General features: G+C 34.2%; 1 protein-coding gene across 2 annotated transcripts; it reads right to left on the bottom strand.

Moving 5' to 3' along the window:
• Positions 1-213: 213 nt before the first annotated feature.
• Positions 214-10842, bottom strand: LOC115962137 (uncharacterized protein At5g08430). Of its 2 annotated transcripts, none has more exons than XM_031081024.1 (10): positions 10756-10842; positions 10233-10347; positions 8293-8372; positions 7687-7874; positions 5748-6567; positions 5416-5510; positions 1610-1669; positions 1475-1525; positions 1210-1280; positions 214-680 (listed from the first exon to the last, which is right to left on the bottom strand). In XM_031081024.1, exons 2-10 carry the CDS (start codon positions 10334-10336, stop codon positions 545-547), a joined length of 1605 nt encoding a protein of 534 aa, XP_030936884.1. In that variant the 5' UTR covers positions 10337-10347; positions 10756-10842; the 3' UTR covers positions 214-544. The 2 variants fall into 2 exon arrangements, with proteins under 2 accessions (XP_030936884.1, XP_030936885.1); XM_031081025.1 differs by having other exon boundaries at positions 289-663; positions 1195-1280; positions 10756-10827.
• Between the last annotated feature and the right edge of the window lie 29 nt (positions 10843-10871).

The following is a 10871-nucleotide window of genomic DNA, read 5'->3' as shown; positions in this document are numbered from 1 at the left end:
TTGTAGCAACTAGTGAGGTCATATCATATAAAATATCTAACAGCTAATGCTTTGGTGCAACCGTGCAAGCATATATTCTTCAGATCTTGCAAAGGCACAAGATACTTAAATTTTTATAAAGCCCCTCAATGTGCTCCTGAGAAACCAATATACTTAAATTTCTACAAATAACAACAAAGGCATTCTTCAAATCTTGCAAGGATATAAGCAAACAAACATTATGCAAATGAAAATTTCCATTGGTTTTATAATACATGTTTTGTAAGGAAAAGCTAAGTACACCTCCATCTTTACATTACATGGTACAGACCTTCAACTACTACACATTTGGCTGATCAGAAACAAAAGGGATCAGACATTCAAAATGAAATGGATGGTTGCTTTTTGATACCTCTAACAACCAAAGTTTTCAAATCTCGCGCCCTACAGTGTTTATGTACAGACCAATAAGGCGCAAGAAAAGCTCCATCATATTTTTAGTTACTTGCTGGAATGTTTTGATATTGCCAATGAGGATTGACTGCAGCAAAAACTTTATTGTTCATCAATCTCCAGAGGAGTCTGAAGAATCAGATCTGAGCTCTACCATCTCTGCAATGACCTTTGGCTCCTGATTTAATAATCGTTCCTGTTCTGACGGTTTCTTGAGAAGTTCTATTTTGTCTAAATATTGAAATAATGTTCACAAAAGAATTGGTTAAGGTCCACTCCAATTTGATAAAAAGAAAAAAGCACCTTGAAACATGCACAAAGAGGCTTGAACACTTGCTTGCTCATTTACGCATGTGTAAGTGCACACAACAATTAGATTTTCAATCATGCATGCAGAAACAAAACAAGAAAAATAGACTTACGATGATGAATGAATAAACGAAATTGAAATGTTCTTAAGTTAAGGTAACCAAAAAATTGGCATTTCCCAATTCATAGAAGGTCTGATTAGATGGACAGGTTGAATTCAACACTCTAACCTACATAGTGGGAGAAGATAGCATAACATTAATAAATAAAATTTTTTTAGATCACATGGGAAATCCCATTTTCCTTTTAAGAATATGAATTTTCAGCTCGTTCAAGAGTGATTCCCTAGTTTATAATGGATGAGTATATGAAGTACAACAATCTGTTGTTACAGATTCATCAATATTTGGCATACATTACTAGTTCTGACTAATGAGTTATAACATAGCTTACTCCATGAAAGGATATTCTGCTCTCCAGCCCTTCTCATTTGCCCGATCAATGCATTTTTGTAATTTGACCAGCTCCATCTCAATCCACTAACAAAAGTATTTCCAAATAATTCAGGAAAGATGACATGAATGAAGAGACAGTAATAGCTGTAGATGATTATAGTAACTAATCCTTTTTTTTGTTGCGCAGGGGGGGGGGGGGGGAGTGCGAAGTATAGTACTCTAGGAATAATAGAATGTATTTTGAGATGTAAAAAATAGCACTAATCAGGATAATTTACATGTTTTGTTATATCCTCATGCAGACTCCTTGCCTTCTGTTCGAGCTCCACCTTTCAAATCATACATATGGGTTTAAAACCTTTCAAATTCCAACTGTCTAAGAAAAAACAGAATTTATGCATGAAAGAACTTACAACAGTAGGTTTCTTTAGGAGGCCATTTTCAACCATTTGTTGCAAATCTTCACATTCTTCCTGCAAAAAAGTACCATGCATTAAAGAAAACAATGTTGTTGGGGAAGAGGGTGCTGCTCATATGAATGGAGCAATTAAGCAGATAAAAAATGGCAGGGCAAATTTGCAATATCTAGTACATATGGTCATGAGGTATTCATATTTTATTAATGTAAATGTGATAAATCAGGTAGTTGATGAAGAATTTTACTTCTTGATGAGTTACATACATGAACACATCTTTGTGCGTCTATGCATGCCTACATTCACATTTTTGCATTGTGTGTAGGTCTATCAACGTAAATATTGGGGAAATTAAAGGAATGTTTTTTTATTGGTAAAAATTCCCTTACCTACTAGACTTGTCTAAAAGAAGAAAAGATGCACGAGCCACTCTTTCTCTTATATACGCTATTTGAAGAAGTTATACATCACGCCCTATGGGTTTTGTTCATTCGTCACAACAAGTCAATAAGGGCTACATTATTACTAAGGGTCATTAAAGACTTAAGCAGTTCACAACAGGAAAACATCATATTGAACCGCCATAAATATTTGATTAGAACTTATTAGAAATCTGTTGGAGCTAAAATAGCAAGCATCAAGATAACAAAAACCAAGCCCACTCTAGTCTAAATTTTGGTGTCAGCAACTCCAAAAGATATCCTAAATACTGGCAAACATCCTGTCTGAAAATTTATCCTATCAAGGCAATACAAAGAAAAGTAGATATGTCAATTTGCAAGTCCAGTAAAAGAATCCTTAAAGATATCCAAAGAAAGTAATAAAGTATGAAATTATTAGATTAACAACGATGTATTATGTAACACCCCATAATTTTGATACCAATTAAATTATTATACGTAAATTTTTAATGGAGGCCTATAATTAAAATGGATTAAATTAATTTGGGCCTAAAGTATTAAAAAGAAGATAAATACTATAGAATATGAAGCCCAAGTGAGGTGACATAAGTACATATATGGGCCTTGAAAACCCTAGTCTTTTACCACTTAAGCTACATGTGCATATTCTTATAAGGCTTCCTTTTTGCTTCAGCCGCATCAGACTACTGAACTTTGCTTCTCTTCACTGTGGCTGTGAGTAGAGATTACAGGTACGGTTTTTATAATTATACTAATAGAGAAAAGGCTCCTAGAATTGTTATTATATTTGATTAAGAATTGTATTATGGCCGTATGTCAGGAAGTCTTTGAATTGAACCAATAGAGTTTGTGGTTAATTTGCTTTCACACTAGGCCTCAATTGTGGTTTATTTGCTTTCACACTAAGCCTCAATTGTCGACCGGTTTATATGCATTCACACTAGTTCAACCGTGTAATAGATTTTGGGTCTTTAGAGTGATGATTACAATATTATAATAGCAATTGTTTATATAGCCGTAGTGGAATAGTAGTTCTAAGTCCAACATTGAGGCTGAAAAACTATGAATACTGAATACATTCTGACTAATTGTCATGCTATTGCCATGCTACATCATGTATTGCCATGCTATTCCCTACAAAGTATGGTCCAAGCTTTGATTGATTATGTAGCTTTTACTTTTGTTTAATATATATATATATATATATATACATATAATATTAGGGTCAGTAGATGTCCAGCGACATCAAGAGAGCATTCTAGCACTAGATTGATGGATTAAAGCAATCTCACGTGGCCTTCAGTGTTAAGTTGAATATATATAGTTATATATATAATGTTACAGTCAATGGACATCCAATGCATCAAGAGGGAATGCTAAGCAATAACTTAAGGCAATATGTGGCTTCCAATAGTAAATTGGATAGTTACGTGAATAAATGGAGAATTTTAGATATATCATTATTGTCTAGGATAAAACCGTTTTAAGTGTGAAAATAAGTTTTGAAGTGGGAAATGGTGTATTGATGAACCTATTTTTGGTGTTGCTAGGTTCTAATTCTACTGAATTGTTGTGATTCAAGGGAGGTTGATTTCCTTTATTTTTGCAACTAAGAGGTAAGTGGTGTTTACTAATTTTGGGGGTTTTCCCAAATAGTGTTGGTTATTAAGCTATTATATATATAAGAAATATATTGTTATTTTATACATATAAATGGATATTTTATAATTTCTTGATGTGCACATTAATTATTCGTTTTATGAAAAACTTGTGGGACAACCTAAATTTATTTAAATTTGTATGTGTGAATATATCCTTATATTTTCGAGAATTATGAATGGATTATTTTTATGAGTATCTTGAATGGATTATTTATGTGAGCATCTTGTATATGTTTTGAAAACCTATGGCAAGTCGTGATTAGAAGCTCAGTATGGTATTTAGTCCTTAGCTATGGACAATTATACTGCAGCTAGTCCTTAGCAAGGGACGGTCCCAAAAGGGGACAGTGCACATTTAATAGCTCCTTAGCAAGGGAGTATACTATTGAGGATCCAAAAAGGAAGATCCTTAGCAAGGGAATGCACCTTTAGGTTCCAAAGGAGCCATCCTTAAGAAATGGGATGAAAAGGAGGTTCCAGTCCCAAAAAGGGGACAGCACAACCCTGTCAACGGGGCGTAAACGTTGACCATGAGAAAAGCCTAGAAAAGTGTTTATATGACTGTATATATTATGATGGCTCACAATATAAAGATATTATTTTCTTTTACATGAAATATTTGATGACAAAATATTGATGAGTTACAAGTTGTGAATTTGTTGAAAGAATTATTTATTTAAAAGGTTTGTTCCCACACCCCAATGTTAGTGAATTCCACTTATTGAGTTATCTCACCCCTCCTTTATTTCTCATTACAGATACATTAGACGGATTACTGGAGTAGAGATTCTTGGGAGACAGAAGTTACGAACTATTTTTGTAGAACTAAAGATTTTATTATTATTTTATGGCATTAAACATTGTATTGGAGAATTATTTTTGAGGATGTTTTGTATTTGGTGAATTAGGGCTCTGACTCTTGTGATCAGATTCAAGGTTGCTAGTTTCTTTTATTTAATATTTTTATGGATTATTCAGATTAAATAGGCTTTTATTGCTTATGATTTTGGGGCGTTACATATTAGTTTAAACCAAGTCCAATATTTTGTTAAACGGAATTCTTTGGTGTAAATTTCAGTTGAAAATAAAATCCTACTAGGGATTTTTGGAGGACAAAAAGGGAGCCTTATGACAATTATGATGAATCCAAACAGAAAACTGACAGTGAGACAGCAGTATGTTAACTCAAGATCATTCTGCTCTCCTACTATTGTGAAATTAATAGATATTCCCTAACGTACAAAATTGAAATCTCTCAACTTTGTGCTTGTTTAAGCATGCTTACATGCAAAACATAGAAGTAACTTTCTCTCTCTCCCTGACTTTTATTTTAGGGATGCATAAGCATATGTCTAAGAAATAAATCTGATAAGTGATAAGGAGGTCAGTATGCCATTGTCAGCAAGAATTTGTGATAAAATTAGTGTGGATCAAGAGATCAATAACAAGCAAATCCAACCATCAGAAGACACCATGTCCTAGAAGAACCTAATCAACCAACCTAAAAATACAAAACACAACTCCTAGAAATTTGTTCTTTATTTTTCTGATTGTAGTCAATGTGATCAACACCAAGCCAGCAAGAGTTGCATTTAAGTTTAAGCAGATCAAATGATGCATGTGAAGAGTGACAGAAAAACAACAATCTTTGATTTTAAAATAGGATTTTACAAATCATATCATAACTTTAAGAAAGATTACTTCCAAACAGTTCTGTTACCTTAGTGAAGTCACAGTCAGAAAGTATAGCGATGTTAAGGTCTATTGGCATATTAGAGACTTGCAGTAGAACTTCACTTGCGTTTTTCTTTATGCCTAACGGGATAAAGAGAAAAACATAACTTAATATAAAAGAAAACAGAAACTTGGAAAGAGAACACTTTTTGATGAAACTGTACTAAAATGACTTGAAGAACATATTACTGCATCATCAAATAAATAAAAAAGAGATTTACTTTAAAGAGAATCTAAATGGTCCAAAGTACATAGAAACCACTATTTTATCTGCCGTTATCAAAAAATTGCTAAGACTAAATTGCCTGCTACAATTACCTCTAACTTGTAAGAGCTGATGAGACGTACGTCGCTGATAATCTGTGGGGTCTGTTTTTGTTCTCACAAAACTTCCCACTACCTTGCAATCAAAACTTTCAGGCTGCTTCAGTAGCCTTTCCACCAAGCTCTTCCTTAAGTAGACAAGTTTGATATTTTCAGCAACCATAGATGCAAAACCGCTCTCTTTCACAGTACGATTCACTTCCTCTTCCTGACATGTTCTGTTTGAGCTCAATGTTTTCTGTTTCTTAAATGCTGCTGTAATATGTTCGTTCTTTTTCTCTCCTAAAATGATTTCATCTTCATCCTCACTTTCATCGTCTTCTGATTGCTCCAAGTTAGCAACAAAATGGATGTCCAGGAGACTATATATTTGGTTCTTATCCACTGATTTCCTTCTGAAGAGAGAATACAGCATTGGGTCACAAAGTATCCTCCTCTTCTTTTTTGGGTGAAAAAGGTTTTTCTCTTGAATATATCCAGAGATGATAGACTCCACATCATATTGTGATAATTGTTTGGTTGTATCTTTACCAATGGATGTGAGGAACTTAATGAGAGGGCTTGATCCCCATCCTATAAATTCTATTGCTTTAGACACCTTCTTTTTTCCTAATGCCTTCTCAGAGATTTTCAGTTTTTTACATTCTTTGGCCTTGCCTATTCTAACTGAATCGGAGCAGCGTCCTCTCTTCTTTAACTGGGCATCTGCAGAATACACATTGTCGACAGTCAAGCCTTCTCTTCCTTTTATTATATCCCAATATTCCTTAAATAGACATTCATATGTTTCTCGGTCATTGAAATCCACCTTTTCCTGCAATCATAAGAAACAAACATCAAAACAAGCATATGCTCCCCAAACTAAAAAAAGGGGGAATGAAAATTTTAAAGAAAAAAAAGCCCCTCAAAATGAACAACTACACAACAAGAGGTAATTATGAAGCAGGACAACCAGAACAAAACTGAAAACAACAATAAAATAAAGGGATATGACTTAGGAGTCAGCACCTAGGCCTTGCTTGGAGTCAGTACCAAGTAAGAAAACCACTAGGAGTCAGCACCTAGGGTAGACCTGGAGTCAACACTAGAATAAAGAAAGACCAAACAGCCATTTTTTCATTTATCAAAATATCAACTAACTCCTCAAGGAGTACAATAGGTTGCTTATAAAGGATTGCTAAACCCTAGTTCTAATTGGTTAGGAAACCCTAATTGCCTTATTACGAAAATAACCTTGCTTCCAAATTAAAATATTAATAGCCTAATAAACTACTAGGACCTAAAACATAAAAATACAATTGGCTTGCAAACATAAATAATACTAAATAAAAATCTTCTTGCGTCTCTTACATCAAATTAACTTCTGATGCAGTTTTTCTCCCCTTTTTTCCTCTTGTTTTTCTAATTTCATCGATGAATTATCCTTATCCCTCAAATAAACATGTAATTATTTTGCAGTGAAATAAATACATGCAATTAGATAGTTAATACGCTTACTTTTCTTCCCTTTCTTTATGATTTACTAAGCTGACAGCACTATATTCTATAATGTGTCATCAATCATGAGGTAAGGTACAAGCAGCCATAATGTTGGGGAAGAGCAATGCCTAAGGAGTCCACTAAAAGTGTGTTGATACACATGTTGGGATACCACTCACCAACCCAAAAGCATAAGCCAAAGGGTTATGCCCAATATGTATATCATCTACTCACTTTCTTTACTTTTTCCTCTGTGTGGGACTCAACACTCACAACACAAACATTCTGGGACTACATATGGTGGGGGTCTGTATTAAAAACTAAGAAAACAAAAGGCACAAAGACAAATTAAAACTGTAGAGAGATAACATCCAGGTGGTATTGGTATAGAACATATTGCAATAATAAGACTTCCAGAACTTTCTAATGGAAGTTGTAAAATTCCTATACATACCCCATCAGAATCATAATCCGCATTTTGTTCAGCAAGAAGAAGAAGCTCCAAACAGTTGTCACAGAATCCTTTCTTCCCTTTAACAGGTGCAAACTCAACTTCACCAATGCAGCATCCACATACCGCATTTGGACAGCAAACACAATAAAATTTTGCTGTGTTTTGGCATATTAAGCAAGAATGCCTATCTGAAACATAAATCTTTATAATTATTTAATCTGGTGTATATAAATTCTCCAATGCAAAACAAACATGAAGAGGAAAATTAATGGCAGAACTTTGATGTCGATTGCAAGGTCAGAACTTTGATTTCTGTAATCATATAGCTTCCTGGCAGTATATTGCTTATACTTGCAAAGAGTTATTTATGAAAACAAACCATTTTGCTTATCAATTCTTGGGCATGTAACTGTATAGGACAGGCCTTTTGCCTTCTCAAGAGCTTTCCAGAGAAGTTTAGGGTATGATTTTGAGTGAGTCCTCTGGTTGGACCTTTCAGAGAAATAAAGTTCCCCCTTTTATGTTGTGTTCTCTTGATTATAAAGCATTCTGACAGATTATTAACAAGTGGACTAAATATCATCACGATAGTTATGATTGACTTACTACAATTCCAGGGCTCTTCATTCTCCATGAATGAATCATCCTTTCCCACACATTCTGGATGATAAACTTTTAGGCAATCCCTGAAATCGAGTAAATACGTTACCAGAATAAGGTAGATAAAATCCTAATTTGGTGCACAGAGAAATGCTAAATTTAGTTGTAAAAAACCTTGAACAGATGCACAAAGCACACATGAGTGTTTTGGGAGGCATGGATCTAAGAATTGATCCCTACCAACTGTAAACCCTCAATCTTCTTATAAAATTAAGTTGCAATAATTAAAAATGCTATATCATTAAAATCACAAAAGTATATGCTTAGCATCTACAAGCAGATATGGAAACAATCCAAGTGTACATGCTAATTTATACAAGAGATTGACAAACAACATGCTTCATTAAGAGTCACATTCTTTAATGCAGAAGATAAAATAGCAAAGTCAATAAAAGGGGGCCTCACTATTAGAATTCAAGACTCGCTTTTATCCTCAATCATCTTTAATAGCTGTGAACCCCTTTGCACCCCCACGAAGGTTACAAAATCAGCAGACTTGATAGGAAGTGAGGCAATTTCAAAATCAGTGGGACTTTGGACCAAAAGGAAATTTCTAAACTGGAGATTATTTGCTACTTATAAAAAAGAAAATAATTTAAACTGTCTATAGATAGAGAAACTCCACAAACATGATCCATCTATGAGCCCCAAAATACTTATTTAAACTGACATTTGACCTTTTCCAAGGACAGAATCCACAAAGAACTTCTACAAAAGATCCCTCCAATTGCTTCCCCAGATAGCCTTTTTCTACACATCCATAACAGTTGATGGTACCAATGAATGGAGAGCTCCTTCCTTGAGTGTTCATTGATCAACACTAAAAGTGATAATTTTTTTTGGAGACAGTTGATGTATCACTTCATATGTTATTAGCTACAAAAGTACCTAAAACATCAGTCCAAATTTTACAATAAAAAGTACCAACAATCAAGTATCAGTAAGGAAGGACTGATGTTTGGCACTTTTATAGACAAAAAATCATAGTCAATGGAAAAAAAATTTCGAAGTCAAGGGAAAATAACACAAAATCTGGAAATCATTTTCCACCATTCCCTTGTGTCCTCACCTCATCTCCTATATTCCTATGTGCCACTAACACCACTGCCATCACTACCACCACCACTACCACCAATCCACCTTGACCATAGCCTCCATCACCACCACCATCTTGCATACATTTAATATTAATGATTTTCTGTACAAGCCAAACGTTATAAAATATTCCTAAGAACATTTTCAAAGCCGTAACCAAACACAGGAAAACAAGTCATTTTTTCCGGAAAATGTTTTCCATTGCAAACTTTTTCTCTGAAAAAAAAAAATTCTGTGGAAACAAAGGGAGTGTACAAGTACATGAACAGCCAAAGCCACACATACACTTACAATCTCGACTTTTTGGTCAACAGGTATCCTTTTCCTGAATTTCAAATTTTTATGATTCAGACCATAGCAATAAAAAAGGGGAAAATGACAACAAAAGGAGATTTTTTTTTTTTTTTGGATTTTTTTTTTTTGAATTTTTAAGGGTGCTTTCAGAAAGAAAACCAATTTCTTACAGAATCTTGTACTAGAATCTTTTACAAAACGCCAAAAGTAGGTTCACCCTCCTGTCCTGTCCTTTCCATGCTACAAAAACATTCTTACTATATACTATTCCCAAGAATACATCAACAACAAAACAGAGCCAAACAGAAATTGAAGCACATGCAAAGCCAGGCCAATGAGTTAGGAACTACATTTTCAAAGACCAACAACAATGAAAAGACCAAAATGCCCTTGATCCCAAGGAAAGATAATGAATGTTGTCTATTTTCATCAGAATATAAAAAAAAACACTGACTCACCCACACTTCAAGAATGAATTACTGAGCAAGTCAACTCACCTGTAGTCACAGATCATTAGTTTTCCACCATCTTTGCACTCAAAACACCAGTCTTCTGAATCCCTGTCTTTGATTATCTTTTTTTGCTTCCTTTGCTTCTTCATGATGATTATGTCTAAAAAAATTTCAAATAAAAATTGAAAACTTACAGACTATTTCTTGAACTAAAACCCAGAATAAAAAACCCACTAAAGCTTTGATCACTGGTTAAAAAAAAATTATAAACAAAATGCAAGTACTTTCACTCGGTCTTCAATAAAGCTATGATCAAGAACTACCATTGCATAGACAGAAGAATATATTACTGCTTAAAGCATAGCCCAGCAAGGTTTAAAAACACACACACACACACACACAGATACCCAGTACAGAAAAGAAAAAAAGAAAAAAAGCTATTAACACCCACTAGAGAAAATTGATTTTTGAAGAAACTGGCCCAGACCCAAAATGGGGTTCAGAAGCAAAACATAACTAAAAGCATTGTTTGACACTAAGAATTACATGAAGGGAAAAAAAAAATAACCTGGCTCTTCTTTTTGGGGATTGGTTTAGATTACTGTAACATGCATGGTTTGGACAGCAGAGAAGTCTAAACAATTGTTGAAACATTATTGCGTATTCCACTGGTGCTCTTATTTA

The sequence above is a fragment of the Quercus lobata genome, chromosome 9, assembly GCF_001633185.2.
Source record: "Quercus lobata isolate SW786 chromosome 9, ValleyOak3.0 Primary Assembly, whole genome shotgun sequence".
NCBI classification, from domain to species: Eukaryota; Viridiplantae; Streptophyta; class Magnoliopsida; order Fagales; family Fagaceae; genus Quercus; species Quercus lobata.
This window is presented reverse-complemented; position numbering and strand designations above follow the sequence as displayed.

Bases quoted from the DNA above. Each gene is read 5' to 3' on its own strand.
- LOC115962137 (XM_031081024.1), bottom strand. From the start codon at position 10,336: ATGAAGAAGCAAAGGAAGCAAAAAAAGATAATCAAAGACAGGGATTCA. The intron at 8,373-10,232 runs GTGAGTTGACTT...ACTCGATTTCAG, and splicing joins CTAATGATCTGTGACTACAG to GGATTGCCTAAAAGTTTATC. The intron at 7,875-8,292 runs GTAAGTCAATCA...TTTATGTTTCAG, and splicing joins TGAAGAGCCCTGGAATTGTA to ATAGGCATTCTTGCTTAATA.